This window comes from Rattus norvegicus, chromosome 5 (genome assembly GCF_036323735.1).
Source record: "Rattus norvegicus strain BN/NHsdMcwi chromosome 5, GRCr8, whole genome shotgun sequence".
Lineage (NCBI taxonomy): Eukaryota > Metazoa > Chordata > Mammalia > Rodentia > Muridae > Rattus > Rattus norvegicus.
The window spans coordinates 95,467,280-95,487,974 of record NC_086023.1 but is presented as its reverse complement, the minus strand read 5'-3'; the positions used below and the strand labels follow the sequence as shown (position 1 = coordinate 95,487,974).

The window sequence follows — 20,695 nt, the reverse complement described above, 5'->3', positions numbered from 1 at the left end:
TAACAGTAAATTAGCTAGCATTCACTGGTGTTTTCTCATTCCCATGTGTCATTCTCATTAGCCATCTCTTCAGAGAACAAATCCCAGAATAGAAGATGAAATATTTCTCATTTGTTTGTCACCTTATTAACAGTTTTCCTCATCTTCATCAGCCACACCTTCAAAATTAGCAATAGATCTATATAATAGTTTATGAATATGACTCATAATATGAGGAAGATGGAAATTACTATTTCCTGTTTTATTAATTCTTTCAGAGTTTAATACAGTGTGTGTTTTGATCATATTCTGTGCCCAGATCTTTCTAGATCTACCTACTTTTCCTACCTGCCCAACTTTGTATTCTTTCCTTTTAATCCTTCAAAACCAATACACCTTCCTTCTTGAACATGGTTGGCTTACTAGGAGTTATACTCTCAGAGAAAAACCCTGTGTTTGAGCAGCTAAAAATTGCACAGAGCCAATCCCGTCTCTTTGGTTGGGCTTGTCCTATGCGGGCTTTGTCCTTGCTGTTGCAATACATTTACTTGCAAATTTCATTTTTCTGAGTAGATGGAGGATATTCTATTGTGTAAATATACCATATTTCCCATTAATTCATTTATCAGTTAATGGACAGTTAGGGTGTTTTCATTTTATACTGTTATGAATAAAACAGCATTGAAAAATGGATAAGCAGGTATCCCTAGAGTAGGATTTGAAGTACCTTGCATGCATACCCAAGAATGGAATCATTGGATAATTTTATCTTTGAGGAACATCCACACTGATTTCAGTATTTCTCACCATCAGTAATTGGCCCTTTCTTTGCATTCTTCTCAACATTTCTTATTATTATTATTATGTTGTTGTTGTTGTTGTTGTGGTGGTGGTGGTGGTGGTGGTGGTGGTGGTGGTGGTGGTGGTGGTGTTTTATTTTTTTCATCCTAGCTATTCTGACTGGAGTAAGATGAAATCTCAAAAACTTTTCATTTGCACTTCTTGGATGACTAGGGATGATGATTTTTTTAGTCTACCAGTGAGGCCCTTGATCCAGCTTAGGTTGGGTTTTGTGCAGGTTAGAGATGGGAATAGTTTTTCATTCTTGAGCATATAGATACTCAGTTTGACTATTGCCATTTTTTTTTATAAAAAGCTGTCTTTTTTCCAGTGTTGTCTACTTGGTCCAAATCATATGGCCCTAGGGATACAGGTTTCTGTGTCCTTCTCAGTTATTTCATTGATAAATGTGTTTTTTGAAATGCTAATGTCAAACTGTTTTCATTACTGTAACTCTGTGGTATGACTTGAAATATGGGATGTCTGTACTTCAAACAGATTTTGGTTGTCCATGATTCTTTTGGCTATCCTATCTTTTGACTAGCCTTTCCAAAATGTATTTATTTGCAGTATTTATTTTTTGTATAGAATAACATCATCTGAAAATAAAAATACTTTGGTTTTATGGTATAAATCATCTTTATCTCATCACTTTGCTTATGTCCCCGTGTTAATATTCAATGGGAGGAAGAGAATGCGCATGCTTGTTTTAGTGGAAATGCTTTTTTTTTAGCCTTTAAGAAGATGATGTCAGTGGGCTTCCTTTTTGTTGAGGTTTGTTCCCTTTATCCATAATCTCATGGAGAGATGATGAATTTTATTGAAGGATTTCTTTGTGTAGACGATGTTAGTTTCTTTAGTAAAAATCTTGTGTCTCTGTGTGTACACATGCACTACATGTATGGAGCACGTAGAGTCTCATTTAACCATGTGGGAACTGGACACATGGATCTCAGGTTGTCAGGTGACAAATGTTCTACCTGCTGTGGATCTTAGCCAGCTGCAAAATGGCATTGACTTGAAAATAGTGTGAAGTTTCTTAGCAAAGGAAATTTTCACTCTGTTACCTATTAAAATATAGTCGATATATGTTTTTCTATAGAATTTATTTTTATGAATATTTATCAAATATGTGTAGTTATATGTACAATTCATAATAATTTTAGCAGCCCAAATATTGTCAGAAGGCTGCTGGGTTGGCATACAGCATACAGTGAATACTTCAAAATATTTCACTTGACAGTATGTCTTGTAGATTTATTATTTTTTATCAAAATGAAAATAAAGATATTTCTCCTTGATACAAAGCAGATTGTTTTAAATGAGGTCAATTTAAACCTTAAGAACCCCAGAAACATAAACACTTTGGATAGAAAATATTCTGTACTTAGTGACATTTGAATGGTAATTTTTAATTATAGATTTATTTAGTATCTGTCTATATTATCAGTTTGCTCATTCTACTTCAACACAATACCACATACTGGGTAGTTTAAATGACAGAAATTATTGTCTTAGTAGAAGAGGCATATGGATGTTTTGACTGTGACTTTGTTACAAGTTAGAATCCCCCAAGTAGGTGTCCTCAAGAAGTATCCAGATTTCCTTGATTGATATGGGAAGACCCATTTGATTGTGGGTGGTGACAGCCTATATCAAATGAGGATTTCAGAACACAGTTTCCTGAGCCTTTTGCTGGCTTGACCTTCACTCTCAGGTACCTTATTGATTGGTTCTGCTGTTGTTGCCTTGCTGATACCTTTCATTACAGTAGCTGTCCAAGCTTGCAATCATGGAATGAAACTAGTGGCTCTCCAAGAACTTTCAGGGCTCCTGGTCTCATATTGGCACCACTGAGGCATTCCATCCTGTGGACTGAGTAACTGCCTATTGTTGTCCTCCAGCGAGAGACAGACAACTATTCTGGGACTACTAAGAATGATGAGGATCCCAGCCTCCACTACTGAGTTTTCAGCATTTTCTTAGCAATTTGACTGTTGTCGCTATTTTATATATATTCTTTCTTCACCCACCTCTCTCTTCTCTCTCTCCCTCTTTCGCACGCACTCATCCCCAGTGCCCTTGATTATTTTCATCTGGAAAATCCCTTACAAGATATTTCTTACAGAGATTGAGGGAAGAATCCATTTCCCCTTTACTCAGTAGATGGCTACCAGACCTATGGGTCTTCTCACTCACTGTCTACTTTCTCTTTTCTTTAGATATTTTTGTCTAATGCTCCTCTTCTTGTAAAATATTAGGGGCTAGGAAAATCTAATGAATTATTTTAACTTAATTAACCATGTGAAAACCCCTGTCTCTTAATAAGACCAACTCTGAGATACTGGGCTGTTAAATATCACATGAATGGTAGGGACATAATTCATTGAAATCAGCAGTCCTGCTTGTCTTTTTTTCAAAATAGTGGTTTAGGGAGCAAGGTGGGATTTCCAGTTAGGGGAGCCATACGTGAAAAGTCCTTCTCCTGGGCCTTTAAGAGAAATACTGGGTATAATTTCTTCTCTGCACCTCAGTTTTTTAACTGAACTGTGAGATACATCTTTTATAGAAAACTCTTTGTGAGATTAATTAACCTTAAGGTAGAAATCCTGTGTTGTGTTAAACTGACTTGAATTCAAGCTTCTGTTTCATACCAGTTCTAAATGTTTCAGAAGGTGATTTTTCTTGTTGCCTTCTCTAAGACAGAAAACAAATGCCTTGCTGAAGCGCATCCTCTAGCATCTTAAATGAGCTTCATAAATACTGGCTCTTAAGCAAGGAAATGCTTTTCTGCACACATTTTATCAACTGTAATATTGTTGGTCACTTTTTTTGTTGTTGTTACTTCTCTGTGACATCCTGAAATCTACATAGAATTCACTCAAGCATTGCTCCAGTCTATTTATTTTATTTTTCTTCAACAGTAGAGTGAGGCTTTGGTCCACAGGTCCATGAGATTTTTTCTTCAAATGACAGACTGTACAAGAGCCTAGTTTATATATTATATATAGTGCCAGCTCCTTTTACCCTGAACTCCCAGGGACACTAAGCCCTAATGCTCCTAGGCATCTGTAGTGTGTGGTGAATTAGCTGCCATCCTGTGCATCTAGAATGGTTCTAGCTTTGTGCCAGCCTTGGGAGAATTAAGAAGTGACATTCAAATCAAGCAGAGTATGTCACAGAATCCCCCCTTGAGAAAGGCGTGCTGAATTTTGCCTTGGATTTATTGACAAGGGACTGGTGTTTCTCTCCAAAACCCTGTTGTGTCATCGATTTGAATGTGCTTTGTTTGCTCACTGATGTCCAGGCAGGGAGGAGGCAGTGGCTGTTTCATTTCATACAGATGGACTTTGAAGCATGGCAATGTCAGCAACTTTGTCTAGAGCCTTCCAGAAACAGATAATGACAAGGTAAGAAGAGCAGCCTTCGGCATAAGCAGGAGATTACTTCTGGAGGCAAATTACATAGCAGATGCCAGGTGTTCTTTAAAGACATGGATCCTAGGGAAAGCAGAAGTGTGCAGTGTCCTCTGGGACACATGGAGCTAGAGTTTCATCGCAATTGTGGCTGTAACTAGAACGTATTTGTATTATGATTTAGTATTATCAAGTTCACTAGCATGACTGTGTTTTTGTTGTTCTTTGGTTCGTTTTAGGTAAGGCATGCAAGTTTCTCTTTAAAATGCAGAAATTCAGAGTTCCTAACTTCAGTTCTAACCACAATTTTCCTGTCCATGGCTTGATATTCCTATTTTGATTAAAACTGTTATGTATACATGGTAAACTTATTACTTTCTGAGTATAGTTTGAATCTATTTCTGGTTTTTATCCTTGTAGTTAAAATGTCTTGTTATCAAACCAATATTCTACATATTCTTCAACATCTTTGTCTTTTCTGAACTTTTTCTTGAACTTTTTGGACCATTGAAATAGTATTTTCTTCCATGATTACTATAGAGACTCGTAATATTATGTACTCTATATTTCCAAACAAAAAAATTTATTCGTAACATTTGGGGGGATTTGTTATTTTTATGTTTGGCATAACATGTAGGGTCTACAGGGATAACCTTCAGTGGATACTTATTTACAGATTCTTTAGAACTCATATAATTCTATAGTTTTAGAATTAAATCAGGTTCTTATGTTTTGTTTACAGAAAACGTGAGATTTTTATCTAAAAGTCGTATTAACTTTGTTCTTTTAGATATATTGTATGCTGGCATGCATGTGCCTTGGTGCATGTCCTGTGACATATTGCAGAACTGTGTGGTGTGTGTGTATTCCTTGGAAGGGGGGAGGGAGGGGAGGAGGATGAGAGAAAGAGATTGAGAATTCTAATTGCTTTTATTTCCTCCTCCTCACCCTATTTATTATTAGTGTGAAGAAATTCTTTCTTTTCACATGTTAATTTTCTATCCTGCCACTTTGATGATTGTATCAGCATTTTCTCAGAATGCTCTTGTGTTTCTTACCAGGAGCATCAGATCATCTGATGATGGGGATTCTGTGACTTCTTCCCTGACTCTTGGTATCCCGTTATGTCCTTTCCTCTTACTATTCCACCAAGGGGCTCAGCACTATAATGAATAAGAATGCTGAACTTGTACGCCCTTGTTTCTGATTTTAGTGGAAATGTTTTCTTATCTCTCTTTTACTTTAATGCTGACTGTAGGTTTGTTGTATATCACTTTTGTTTTTATGTTCTTGGTATGTTGTTTTAGTTCCAAGTATCTTTAGGACTTTTGTCATAAAACAATATGGGACATTGTTGAAATCATTTTGAATCTGTTGATCATATGACTTTTGCCCTTCAGTCTGTTTATGTAATTTTATTTTTAAAGTGTTGAGCTACATTCTAATTTCTATACAATATTTACTTATGTAATGTCCTACTAATTAAATTATTCAGGCTAAATTCATTGGACACATATTGATAAGCAGTCCTTAAAACTACCTTCTTTTTCCTCATTAGCTATTTTAAATTTTGTTTGGTGGACTTCCTTGTTTTATGGACTTGACCCAGTTTATTCATTCTAATATTGATGGACATTTTAATGTTTTTTGGGGGGTTGTACCATTAAAAATAATAGCAGCTGTTACTTTTGGGGTACAAACTTCACAAAACTGTTGGTATGGTAGGATGGTCTTTACTGACTAATGCAGAAGCTCTTTTGCAGGAAGGTTTTACCAATTTACACTCCCAGCAGCAAAACATGAGCATTTGTTTCCTACACTTGGGTAACAGTCAGTGCTGTTTGCCTTCTGATTGTAATTATCCTGTTGCTTGTGTACTGACTGTTTTCATTGTGATATTTTGCATTCCCTCCTCAACTAACAGTCATGCTCTCCATGGCCATTATTATAATGTCTTTTATAAAATGCTTAGTGCTTTTGTCTTTACTGCCTACTCCTAAATTATGGGCCTTCCCTGCCCATACACTCAGGATAGCACAGACATGTGGCAAACACATGTTTTGAAAATATTTCAACTCTGTGGATGCCCTTTTTAAAATACCTTTGATGAACAGAACATTTTAACTTTATTGAATTGTAATTCATCAGTAATTGTCACTTTGCCTTTTATTCATAAATCTTGGCTAACCTCAGGATAAATTTATTCTGTATTATTTTTGTAAGATATATTTTATCTTGTGTATTTAGGCACCTGATCCATAGATACATGGTGGAAATAGGAGGCCAACATTTATTTTCATTTATACAGTTACCTATTGGATCAAGCACCACTGATTCAAAAAGTATCATTTCCACTTTTCTTTTTGTCCTATCTTGTGACTTTGTACTATATTATGGTTCTACTTAAACCAATATTTTGTCTTTAATTGGTTACCAACACTGTAATTTCTCTTTGTGAACTTTGTTAACATCTGTTACATTGATTCTTGACACTGTTATAAGTTGTTTTAAAATTGTGAGTATATTGACCTTTCTAAACTTGTTGAATAATTTCAGTTATGATTGTGAATCTTTACACATTTAAAGTAGTTGGGTTGATTTGCTCTGATCTAAGTACAGACATATATAATATGGTCTCCAATAATATTGGCCAGAGAAAACACAAACAATGGGGAAAATGCCATTCCTTTAAAAATCTTGAGTGAAAATGAATTCTGATTATTACCTAAATTAACGGTGGGATTTTGCCCAGGGCAGAAACCTCTTAAGGAAAACAGCATTTAAATTATGCTGAACATTTCCTGTCAGTGCCATATGGTAAGATCAATTGACCGCTCAGATGTAACCATTGCTTCAGCTAGGCTGTCAGGACAGAGCAGCTTGCCTTGTGATTTTTAGTCAATGGCTAACGATAAGTGAAGACAATTTCACTGTGTCTGAGCTATGGGACAGAAAATATGCAGAACTGAAGCAAATAGTTCCGAGTGAGTTCTAAGTTACTGATTTTCATAACAGAGAACAATATGCTGTGTTTTAACATTCTAAAGCAGGCAGCATTAATTTTATTAGCTGACTGCTGTCCAACAGACCAATAAATTTACCTGGAAACCTCAGAAGCCTCTGTACCTTAGCTTACTAAATATGCCTAAGAAAACATACTGATTTATATTTGTTTTCTTGTGGATAAGGTGAAGAAACAAAACAAGATAAGACAAATGACTTACTGCCCTTAGACTTTTGCTGTGTAACATCCTAAACTAACAACTTGACAAAGGATCTGAATATTTATCTTCATAACTCAACAAATGGGCTCAGGTAGGCAGTTGTAGTGTGGTGTCCGTTCGCAGCCCATCTTGACTGTATCTTCTGGAAGCATTGTCTACTGTGAGATGTTATAGGGTGGTTTATCTAACTCCTACAATGTCTCTTGACCCCCACTGGGTAGTCTGGGATTATCTACATGGAAGTGGGTCACTGGGGTCCCGTAGATCAGCAAGTGTAAAGTCTTTCTTTAAAGTTCTTGAGCAAAGGACTCTGCTAACCTAAGGCACAGGGTTACTTCTATTTCCTTACCTTGGCAAAGGCTGTAATAAGGCCAATCCAGAAGGGGAAGATCTCATTTGAGATGTACTCTGGCCATTGACTCACAGGTGGACCTGTTTTCTAAATCTTAAAAGAAAGGCGCTTTTAAAAAAATATTGTGAAAAAGTCTTGTTTTCTTATTGTCCAAATTCTAGTTTATTATTGAATATCCTCAATACTGCTGTCATTACAAGGTTTAAAAACATTAAAATAGAAAGAAAGAAAATCCAAACAAAACAAAAGGTTTCTTTGATCTATAACACTGTAGGAATGTGAAATCATTTTAAGTGTAGAAAGCCTTTCCGGAATCAGAGGTTTAAAAGTGTGAGCACAGAGGCCGCATCTGCCCACCAGTTCTTTACACATGAAAGCCCATCTTTTCCATTTGAGTGTTTTTTTTTTTCAGGACACAAATGAGAGCTAACATCAGGAACTTTGCTTTTCAAGTAAAAATTCTAAAGTGTGTTAAACTTCTCCATGGGAGATTGCACAGAGGAAAAATAAATGTTTTTCAGTCCATGTTGCTATCAGGGAAACAGGCAAGACCTATGTGCCCCTCAAAAAGCAACACATTATTTCTGAGTGTCTTAAGGGGGCTTGAGAAGAGGAGGCTGGTGAACAGTGAATTTTGGAGAATGTATCAGGAATCAAAAGACACTACCATGGACCGTGGTGATTGTATTTGAGCACATGATTTGGGGGCAGAACAGCCCAGTGCATTTACAACCCATCCATACCTGGCCTTTTGAAGATCATCTGCAAAGTCCAAAATGCAAACTAGAACCTTTACTGTACGACTGTGTCTTCATGGGCGTTTTAAATGAAATCTAGTCTCTCTGCTGTGCCATGACCCACTGTGTGATCTGGGTACACTTTGCTTTCCCCAGGTTACTAAGTCATTTTCTGCCAAGACAGTCTGACTTTGGCTACCAGTCCCTAAGCCTCTCGGCGTTTTGTCACTTTGTATCTTAGCCAGCAAAGTTGCCCATTCTTTCTTCCATGTTGAGGCTAACCTGCTACTTACTTCTTGAGATCCCTTCTCAAGAAATGTTCTAAACTTTCTTTGTCCAAAGCTCATGTATTCTCTTCCCACACTTAACTCTCCTTTTACCCCCTTTTTGTTGTTTTGAGGGATTGAACATGGGTGTCTAACATGGTAGGCAAGTACCCAGACACTGCACTGCTAACACACTCCCTCTTTTATATTGTTCTTTGCTCCCATCTCTTCACAGTATACTCTACCAGGACGGGAGAGCTTAGTTCCGTGTACTGATACATGAATCTTGCACCAGTCTAGTCCTGCCTTGTATTCATTTTTTTTTCTGGAAACAAAAGAACACTAGTCACTTTAAAAACAAAGCCCACTTGTGTATGGTTTAGTGTTGATGGATTATATTGATAAGAAAAAAAGGACAATTGTTTGAAATCTCAAACAATACCCCAATGTCTTTTTATCATGTGCATTACCTCATGTGGACATTGGTTGCTGCTTACAGACAGAGCCTTTAGTTGTCACATTAAGCATTTGAATCCTAAAGGGATTGGCGGACAGATCAGTCCAAATGCTCATTTTTGCCTGTTGTCATCAAAATATATATGAAAAAAATATAGCCGCAAAATGTCTATGGCTTCAGGTCTTACCTGCTCATTTCGTGCCTTAGAAAATATATAGAATTTATCTATTTTTAAAATAACCTTAAAATTTTTCCATTTCTTAGTATATTAAGAGTGTGTAAGATATAAAATATATCTTCATATCTATTTTTAACATATTGTATTTGTAAGCAAAATATAGATATTATTTATCTATGACGTGTTATGCAGTAAAGTAACAAGTTTGCAAATGACAGAATCTGCTTTAATGAGTACCTTAGACTGTAGTCAGACTTGTACTCAGAAGAAGTGTGGATTTTCAAAATTTCAGGGAGCTATATGATCATTGCCTTAATATCCATGACTAGAAAACAATAAAGAAATATGATAAAAAGATAAGAGACTGCAGTATAAACACTATGCAGGCCAAAATGAAAGTGACATTTTAATTTGTGTTTTGATCCCATATCACACGATAAGTAGGCACTCTAGTCCCCACTCCGTCATTGCACACCTGCCTTACACCATTCCTACCAGGCTCCCTGGGCTTGCTCCTGGTTTTTTCTTTACCTGCCCAGTTCACTTCCCAATGAGATGTGAAACCTGAATCCAACCATGGATTTTGGTTGAAGTGCCATTGACATTTCGTTTTCTTTTAGTTACGTGACTATTCATTTTACAACTGGCATCTTGAAAGTTTGGAATTGAGAAAGTTACTGCATCTCATTTATTACTATGTGTGTGGTGGCTTTAAACTCCTTTTTCTTTTTGATATCTGTACTGTGTATTTCATTAAAGGATTTTATGGGAGCACAATAAAAGTAACAATATTTTACAAAGCTTATTTTATGGAGGGCTTGAGTGTATTTTTTTCAAAGAGATTCTGTGGGAAAATATTTTTATCATTGCTTGTCTGACACATCTTGCTGTGGGAAATGCATAGTGCTTTTATTGCTGTAGGAAATTTTAGTGCTTTATTATCAAATTACTTTATAATGCCAACTGCTTCTGAGAAATAACCATTGTGTGTCTTCATTTTTCTTTCATTCTGGCCATGGTGCCCTCAGCAGCTTTATGCTAAAGTGAATTTTGTCTGACATCTTTCCTCCCGGATAATCGCCACCATTTGGGTGAATTTGCCTATGGATCCACCCATCTTCTCCTCTTTAGCTAGCTTGTATTTGTGATGAATTTTAAAGAGAAAACAACGCATCAAAGACCTTGATGGCAATATGTACAAGTGTGTATTCCTTGAGGTGTATGTGCATTTTATTCTTTTGGTTACTAGCTATGAGAATTTAAAAAATCTACTTCTGGTTGATCCACTCTCTTAAGCATATCTTCTAGTCTCACAGATACAAGTGTGTAATGATGTACCACTTTAAAAAAAGAACCAACAAACAAGCAAACCAAAAAAAGAAATCAAAAACAAAAACAAACAAACAACCCAAATCTTTTCTTTGGAAGTTCTTTGTTTCATGAGTGAATGTTCACTGGGGAATTCTTTGTAGGTCTAGGACAAGGACTCTCATGCAGATCTATTCAGTAGCTCTTTCTATATTTCCTTTAAGATTTTATTGTCATCTCCTTCTGTGCAATTTCCAGAAACCTATTTTCTACTGCTTAAAATTAATGCAACCGTATCTGAGCTAGGGTTAGAGAGGACAGAAACAGATGGCTGTGCTAGGAAAAAACAAACAAAGAACCAAACACCAAGTGCCTGCAGACCCTTTTAGGCCAGCCAGACACATATCTCTAGGTGCCTGGTTTCATTATGTCCTTTTGGATTACTTATTGTCTGTTAGGTGAAGTTGTTGATGAAGGCTATGCATTGTTTTCTTATTTTTATCTCTCCACAGTCTCACTGAAGGAGAGAGGGAATAATTAATGTTCAAAATGAATGTCATATAACAATGAAGTGTGAGCAGATGAGAGGAGGCCAGCGCCTTTAAAGTTCTTATTACTTTGCTTCTGTTTGTGTTGGTGGTCATTTACTTGATTTTACAACCGAAAAAAGGGGGCTCCTCCCATGCCTGTGTTCTCAGTAGAATTCTAGCTAGATTGAGAATTCATCACAATGTGACTGGGAAAATACACACTCGAGATCCCACTTTCCCAGCCTGTCCTGATGTCCTCTTCCCATTCTACCTAACATGTAGTCCTTAAAAAAATGCCAGTCCTTCAACTGAGCCATTTCCTCCTTGGAGCAGCAGTATCCCTTTGAGTTGGGGGAAAGCTTCTCTTCAATGCATCAGAGTCAATGTGCTCTGAATTTCATCGATCTGCTATTTTATTTAGTGACACTATTCATGCACCTAGGCTTATTGACTACATTTTCCATGAGTCAACTCAATATTGTTTAATCTTCAAGACAAAAAGGGAAGTTTGAGAGTGCTATATAATTCTGGTAGGACTTCAAGATATGATTGACTGTAAGTTATAACCAACTGGAAATACCTTACCTTTGTGTTTTTAGAACTATTCTGCAAAGTAGGTCTTGGAAACCCCAACAATACCATTCATTTTTCTTCCTTGATCATTATTTGTCCTAGGACAGAGTTTCCTAGCTGTGCTGACCTTGTTGACTGGGTTATTCTTTCATATGGGGGTTTCCTATATAGGAATATACATTTAGTATTATCTCTGCATTTTTACCTCTTACAAAACATTAGCTCTCTTCTTCGTTAATGTTATTATTGCAAAGAATATGTTTAGATCCTGCCAGTTATTCGCAGGAAAGAGGGCAAAATCACTTTCAGCTGAAAGCCATTGTCCAAAGATTTATTTATAGATACACCAAGCAGGAGTAGGCTGAATTAGTTTCTTTTGAGCTCCAATAATAAAGTATTTAAATGATTAAATGGGAGAGGAAAGGTGAAACAGTTGATGATATACCTCAATTCAACTCCAAGTGCTGCCTGATTGTAACCTTAGCCCTGGAGAGGCAAAGAGAAGCTGAATCTTGGGACTTGCTGACTGGCTGGCATAGCATTTTGGTGATCTACAGATTAATGTGAGAGCTTGTTTAGAGAACCCAAGATGAATGACACCTGTGGAATGGAAATGAAAATTTCTTGTAGAATGGAAACTAAAGGAAATGATACTTGAGGTTATTGATGGACTGTGTGTGTGCACATTCATAGGCATGTGTGCACATCCCACAATCACATGAATAAACACACAAATGAAATTCTTGAACAACTTGGGCATTTTGGCTTAGGCCTTTAATCCCACAGTTTGGAAGTTGAGGCAGGGGAATTTTCAAATGATTGAGGCCAGCCTGGGTACAGAGTAAATTCTAGGTCATGCTGCACTAGAGTAAGACCTTGTTTCGGACCACACATTTATATTTGCACACACACACAAACACACACACACACACACACACACACACACAGAGAGAGAGAGAGAGAGAGAGAGAGAGAGAGACAGACAGACAAAGACAGAGAAACAGAGAGAGATTGCTTGATTAAAATACAACTTATTTTTATTTAAAATTAATATTGAGGAAAATAAGACTAGTGTTAAGTCCTCAATTGAATGGGGAGTAAATACACTGCAATGTAACTTTAATGGTTACTTTATAGTAAATTTTATATTAGCAAGTTTCCTTCAAGTTTTTAATTGATGAAAATTAAAAAAAATGCTCATAGTATATTCTAAAAAGTTTGTCTTGCAAATAAATCATTGCAAGCACTAAAACAGAACCTTTTGACTTTTAAAGATTATGAGAAGGAACTTCATTATAGTACGTTAGAGACATTTCTTTTACATTGATTACAAATCGCACAAAAATTAAAATAATACTACACGTGCTCTTGTAGTGTAGGGAATGGCTGGCTTGAACTCCTGTGTCTTGAGAGAAAGTTGAGTTTCTTACTTCCACACTGTGTATTTGGAAGATGGGAAAAAATAGCAGACTCTTCACAGCCTTAGAATAGACTTATATTTGAGCACCTGCACTATCATCTTCCTCTAGATTCCTGAATGTTACTGCAGTATTTTGGTGTGCAGTAGTCACTGAAGGAAATCATACACCTCTAATGAAACTATCCTTAGATACAGTTTTAGGGTAAAGACAGCCTGGTAGTGAGGGGTTGCTTTGTTCATTGTCACTGTCTATTTCTCATGGCACAAAGGAAACTGGACTAAAGTTAGTAATGCTATCCCTGAGTTGAAAGGAGCTAAAAATTCTGTGTGGCCACAGTGGGAGCTCATATGTTATAAATCTTAGACTAATATCAGTTAGCTTTTCTCTGCACGTATTAGATTTTAACATGTAAAAATCTTTTAAGTGTGAATGGTTTTAGGCTTTTATTTACTCTTAGTGCTCTCAAAATTCTTTTGATTTCTTCAAATAACAACTGTTTAGCCAACCAGAATGCCATATTAATATATAATATTTGCCCAAAAGAAGTTGGTCAAGTCATTACTTTGACATTGCATGTAATAGCTCAAAATGCCTCTCCATTTTTCTAATTGTTATGAAAACATGTCTAAAAGAAGAAAAGCATGGATTTTCCATTTGTTGTACTGTAATGGGAAAGAATGTAGTTTTAAATTGGTTTTTGATTTTTCTGCTAAAAAGATTTACTTGAATCAATCAAGGGCTGAGCATTTTATTCAGAATTATTATTTTTTGCTATTTATTTAATTCTATTTCAAAGTGAGTGTGTGTGTGTGTGTATGTGTGTTTGACTTGATTCCATATGTAGTAAAGCTGACAACCAAGATTAGTAATGACCCCTTTTATTGAAAATAGTTTTAATGTTTTCTTGCAGAATAGATTCTGGTTATGGCTTCTCCTCCTCTACTCCTCCCAGTTTCTCCCCCCTTCCGCTCACATCTGGAACCACCGCATCTTTATCCAGCCTTAGAAAACAAACAGGCTTTAAGACTTATATCATATCATATCATACTATATTATCTAATATAGATATGTAATATATATGCATAGATAGATTGATAGATAAAATAAGATAGAATAAAACAAACACATTGGAATAGGATAAAACAAAGAGTCAAAAAAGGCACATGAAACTGATATAGACACAGAGACACACATTTTCACATATACAGGAATCCCATAAAACAAAACAAAAAACCCACTAAACTGGAAGCCATGATATATGTGCAAAGGACCTGTAGGGTAAAAAGAGATAAATTGTATATAAATAAAATAAAAATAAAAACATAAGATAAATATTGAAAAGCTCTGACATGACATTTTGAGACAAGGAACCAGTGATACTGTTGAGTTCATTTTCTCTTGGCATCTACTGCTACGCATGCACCTTTCAGTAGTTTGTTTCCCCAGTGACACACCCTTGCAGAATGCTAAAATTTCCCCTGGAAGTGGCTATCAAGTGGAGATTGCATATGGGTTAGGGATGGGGGCATGGATCCTCTTCTCCTTTCAGCTGAAAGACTCTATCTGGTGCAAAGCTGTGCAGGCCTGTGTGCCTTCCCAGTTTCTGTTAGTTCGGATGTTTGTCAATCCTGATGAAGTAGACATAGCTTGTTTCCTTGATGTTTTCTTTCATCCCTCCTGGCTTTTATATTCTTTCTTGACAGAGTTCCCTGAGCCTTCAGGGCTGAGTAGCCCAAAATTTCTCATTTTGTGCATAATACAGAGGCTGTGGGTCTTGGATTTGTTTCCACCTGCTCAGGAGAAAACTTGTGTGGTGATGGCTAAGCAAGGAATTGGTCTGTGAGAACGGAAGAATGTCCTTTTATTGTTAATTTTTTGTTAAAGAATAGAAGTATTTGGGTTTACCCTAGGTCCCAAGGCTATCTAGTCTCAGGTTCTTGGTCACCCAAGTAATGTTTGGTGTAGGTTTTATCTCATGGAGTAGGTCTTAATTCAGTCAGATATTGGCTGGTTATTCCCATAATCTTTGGACAGCTATTGCCCTAGCCTATTTTTCAGGAAGGATGGGATTGTAGGTCAAAGAGCATCATTTTCAAATATTTCTTAAATTATTTAATAATAGTTTTAATATACTTTAAATATTTAAAATATTTTAAAATTTTGAACTGTGTTCTTATTATTGCGTTGTTTGAGGTTCTATCCCCTTAGGGTTAACCCGTGAATTTTGCAACCTGATCTACAACCTCCTTGACTGTGACAGGGCTCCGTTCCCACCTATGGTCACTTCTATTGCTTTCAAAGTTTTTGGTTTATCTTTGTCCTTCATCGATTGTGAGATTTTCTATACATACAGACATCTATATGGAAGCTTTTGTATATGATATACATGGCTAGAAACAGGGATACAATTTTATTCTTTTGCATATTGCAGAACTCTCACACAATGTTTTTTGTTCAATAATAGAAATAATGAGATGAAAATATAACTGTGTAGGTGTACATGAACATACACAGGACAGAGATGGGAAATGAATGGTCTAAATGTTAAGTTGATTCTCTCAACACTGCAACCTTATAGCTCCTACAATAGGTTTCCAAGAATGAAAGGACTCAGAAATCATATCATATTGTTTCAGACAGGACTGAGAACACTTTTCTATGCTTTAATTGTATTTCTATTGCTGAATGTGCTGTTCACTAGGATAGTCACACACACACACACACACACACACACACACACACACACACGAGGCTGCTTAATTAATGTAAATGAATGTGAATGAGACCTGCTCCCCTTACTATACTTCAAACAATCTGTCATTGCAGTGCAGTAACATCTCCACAGTGCAGGAAGTTCTGTTGGACAGAGCTGGATGCTTTTGTAATTTATCAAGATAAATAGTTCAGGGGTCTGTCTTCTCTTAGAATAATCAACACAAGAAACACCGAAGGTATAGGTTTGAGTCTTTTCATTTCCTCTTACTGTGCTGTGTGCTGAGGACATAGGGAATTTGTATGGTGCTCAGAGAAGCCTCTGTTGTCACTGTAGACGATACTCCATTTTTGCCCAAATGGCTATGCTTTTTGTCTCTTTCAAACTGAAGCTGCCTGCTAACATGTCCTTTGTACAAATAGCTCCTTCCCTTAATTGGAAACCAGTTCCAGTTGATTTATGGAGGTCTAGTTAAAGAGGTTGATGAGAGCTGTCACAGTATCTGAGGACTGTCCTTGCAGCTGACTGGATTTCTGTAGGCATGCCCGCCCAGGTTAAATTGTATTAGGAAATGACTGCTTCTACTGTGTAAGCTTAAAATAGTGTGTTATGACACAGAAGGGACCAAGAGTTTAGAGGTAAACAGTGATACATTGTTTTCTCATGATAATAACATTGACTTCAAAGTCCTTGTGGAGATCTTTTCTACTGGATGGTTCATTTTTTTTTTCCGTTCTCACCCTGTTTTCCGTTTAATGGTAGTATTCTTGTGTTAGTCAGATTGCCATTACTGTAACAAATGCCCAAGATAAAATCATCTTAAAGGATAGAATAGCCTATTTTGGCTCATGATTTTAAGTGTCTTTAGACCGCAAATGATTGGTCCTGATGCTTTAGGGCTATAATGGCTTAGTGTATCAAGGTGACAGCACATGGCGGACGAACTTCATCTTCTTGACTGAGACACGGAAAGAGGAAGAGGAGGGATTATCCATCAAAACCCATGCTAAACTCTTCCCTTTCTGTCCAAAAGATGTCACATAGGTCCTAAGCTTCTATGATTCCAGTTGTTCCCATTAGGGCCATAAACTGGGGACTAAGCCAATAACACATGTCCCTTGGGAGACACATTTTCAGTCCATAACAGTTTATTAACATCTCTGGAGTGATTAATATAATTTAAAATGATTTGAATTATGAAGATAGAGGTTTTGAAATGGTGTACTTCAGTTCATAGTAGCTACTGTCCTTTTTTCCAGCCAGTTCTCCTTATATTTAGCTGACGGCACATCACTGTCTTGAGCCCTTTCTTGGGTACATCCTGGGAGTTACTGAACATTTACTTGCTCCTGAGTGTGGCAAGAAGTTCTAGAAAGATTTTCTACAACTTAAAACCAGCCATTCATACTTAACTTTTAGAAAGAAAAGCTACATTTTACACAATCTACATAAATGTATTTTAGTCCTATGCAAAGCTAGAGAAAGATCAGTATTGAATTTAGTTAAAATATTAATGTATTTGCTGTAGAAAATGTCCCCCAATTGAGGAAAGAGATGGATTCAACATATGTGAGACTCAAGTACCATTCCATCTGTACTGTCTGGGAAGTTCTCTACCACACATGTGCATAGTTTAATGTACTGGTGACTTGAAATCATTCATAAGAACTTTGTGGTGTGGGAAGTAAATAGCAGTGTTTAAAATATTTCAAGTTCATACCTACATGAGTTTTATTTGTTTGTCTTTTTTAATGAGTATCACAAGGTGTGAGTGGCAAAGGTTGTCTCCTCAGATGTCCCAAAGCACAGATCAGCTTCTGCCTTACCTCCTTTCTACCACAAAAGGCTAAAGGCAAACACTAGTGACGTTCATTTCACCCTCATTCTTTTTGTTTTAAATATCTCTGTAAAAATTCATTTCCCATTTTTGTATTGCAATATCAATTTCATTGTACTGATACTATCCAGCATTTCCTTTTCAATGGTGTTTATGGAGTGAACCTCTGGTATATGCATTTTTCCATACTTCTGATTATTTCCTTGATGTACTGGGCAAGGGCATAGCTTATTTAAGTGTAAATGTGTCCTTTCATGTTAGCATTCATTTTTAGAGAGTGAAATCCTGTCACTGACCCAAGTGAGAGGGAACATTTACAGACTTATTTGGAAAAATTGGGACTTAATACACGTTAGCTGAGTGCATGGAAAAGACAAGGCGCCCTTCCCTGTGCAAGCTTCTGTGGGTTTCTGAGGCTGTGATGGCTCAGAGTCCTTATGTAGCAGTTGGCTCTGATATGCTTGCCCAGACACAAATTGAATCCGACAGGACTGATGTCTCCTGGACTTTGCTGCCATCTGAAATGCTGGCGTGAGAAAAGAGGTGGTGGCAGGGGGAGGAGAGAGGGTGAGGAGAGCTGATTCCTGTAGTCCTTCTCCTCAGAAGCTTTGCCATTTCCAACAGCTGATAGCTGTGAACTGCTTGATAAGCTGTTTTCCAGATGAGATTGATAACCAATCACTGTTCTGCAACAGCTGGCTAGCTTTCGGATTCAAGATGTGTTTCAGTGTTCAGCTTACTTCTTTATGCCACAAATCTGTCGAAAAACAAACAAACAAACAAAAGAAGGGCCTAGAGAGTAGAATGGTAATGAGAGAGTGATTCTGCTCTTCCTCTTGACGGTGTCTTTCCTGCATCCAAACTATTCTTGCATATTAATGAAAACCCACTTTTTTTTTTAAGTAAAAAGGGTACTTTAATTTTCAAATTCAGTGTCAGAAAAGACAAAGTGTATATAATAGCTGCAGTATGATTCTTTGAATATCCACTTACTTTGTGGTGTGAGGCTGTTTATGGGTATTTCTACTGTGTCCCATCAAGGGTTTCATGTGTTCCAGACATTGAGAGAGGCGAGATTTAAAGGTGCACAGTTTCCTTTTGCAAATGAATCCCAGTGGCCTTAAGTTCTCACCACAGAAACTGGGGAGACTATATTTTATGACACAGCGTCTCCACTATTTTGGTTTCTTTGTTTGTTTGTTTTGTTTATTTAAGATGCTACTCATTGTAGAAAGACGTGCTGTATTTACCAAAGGTTCTGCAAGCACAATTGCACATCACGTTGAGAATCATACTCCGGATTATTCTTTAGAGCCTATCTGTGATCACCTCATTCCCTCCCATTAATTTTCCACTGCTGTGGCCACCAAGGGGAAAGGTCTCTAAGGGAATTTTATTTATTATTGTATTAGTCTCTCTCTCTCTCTCTCTCTCTCTCTCTCTCTCTGTGTGTGTGTGTGTGTGTGTGTGTGTGTGTGTGTGTGTGTGTGTGTGTACACACGCACATGCAGGCGTGTGTGTGCGCATATGTATATATGGTATATGACACACATGTAGAGGTCAGAGGACAACTTCTAAATGTTGTTTTTTTTCCTTCTTCTGTGGGTTCTGGAGATTAAACTAAGGTCATCATCAGTCTTGTGAAGCAGACCTTTTACTCCAAAGGCTATCTTTTTGGACAAACCATGATCTTTGAATTTTATATTTCGTCTCACCTGGAACTCTTTCTATGAACTTAGTGGCATTCAGCATTGTTCTTGATGCAGCTGCCAGTGAATTTTCCCAAAGCCTAGTTCTCTATTTTTTCTCTGCTCTCAAACAGTATAGAGCTTGTTTTTGTGCTGGCTGGGTAATGATCACTAGACATAGACACATCCAAGGATTTCTTTGTGTTCTCTCTTTTGTATCATCTTCTGTTCGCCTAACAGTTACCTCATTCTAACCCTGTGGCCCTCACAAACCATGTGGATCCCAAATCAGAAGTGCATCCACATTTCCCAGAAAAGAGGGACACAAAATTATAGAGCATGCCAAAGAACTGCAGAAGTGTAGCTTGTTGTAATGCATAGTTTTCTGTCTTAACAAGCCATCTCTACTTCAGCATACCAGCACCTTACTTTTTTCAAACTTTGCATGGAGTTCAGGGAATTCCCATTCTTCATCCTGTTAAAATACTGCTCCTGTATGCTCAAGGTTTCCCAACACCACATGGGAGTACACAAACATCTGTAGCTCCAGTCTCAGGGAATTGGACGGGGACACACACACACACACACACACACACACACACACACGCAAAACTTTCATATACGTCTTCCTTTATTCTGTCATTAATAGATGGACAGACTTCTATTAAGCATTGCTTAAGGTTCGGATGTGCCTTTCTCCATGATGTGCTCATGCAGATTTTTGTTTGAAGCCTGTTACCGCCCGCCCCCTTAGAGTATAGTGGCCAAAAAGATGGCGCAGAAATGAGTTCCTGGTGATTGGTTGTAAGTGGCCTGGCAGCAACAATGCTAAGGACCCAGCTTTTTACATTCCAGGTTATTTCCCCATACACAGACATGACGTCTCCAGTGTTTATTGTGCTTTTACAATAGGGCATGTCTTTCTAGGTTGTGGTAGGACATGTGAAAGAGTGAGAAATCTAATTGTTTCTGTGTTTTCTTCTTTTCCTGTCTCCTCCCTTCACAGGCTCTGAAAGGGTTCCAGCTGAAGTTTCCGAGCAGACTAGTAGTCGCTGTGGCTCCCTAGGCTGTTTCCAAGCTGCCGGTGCATGCCGTTGACAAGCTGCAGGATGGTGCCCGTGGCCAGGCTGCTGTTGCTGCTCCTCGCCTTCTTCCTCTACGCCTGTGCTGAGAGTA

The 20,695-nt window shown here is 37.4% G+C and overlaps 1 protein-coding gene across 45 annotated transcripts in view; it reads left to right on the top strand.

Moving 5' to 3' along the window:
- The window catches only part of Ptprd (protein tyrosine phosphatase, receptor type, D), a 2,322,278-nt gene that overhangs the window by 1,927,524 nt on the left and 374,059 nt on the right, over positions 1 to 20,695 (top strand). For 44 of the 45 annotated variants that reach the window (XM_063288539.1, XM_063288540.1, XM_039111462.2 and 41 more), the window contains one exon: positions 20,526 to 20,692. In XM_063288539.1, the coding sequence (XP_063144609.1) occupies positions 20,608 to 20,692 (85 nt within the window). In that variant the 5' untranslated portion in view covers positions 20,526 to 20,607. Of the gene's footprint in view, positions 1 to 4,043; positions 4,230 to 20,525; positions 20,693 to 20,695 lie in introns of those variants that run through there. The other variant, XM_063288541.1, reaches the window with a different exon arrangement.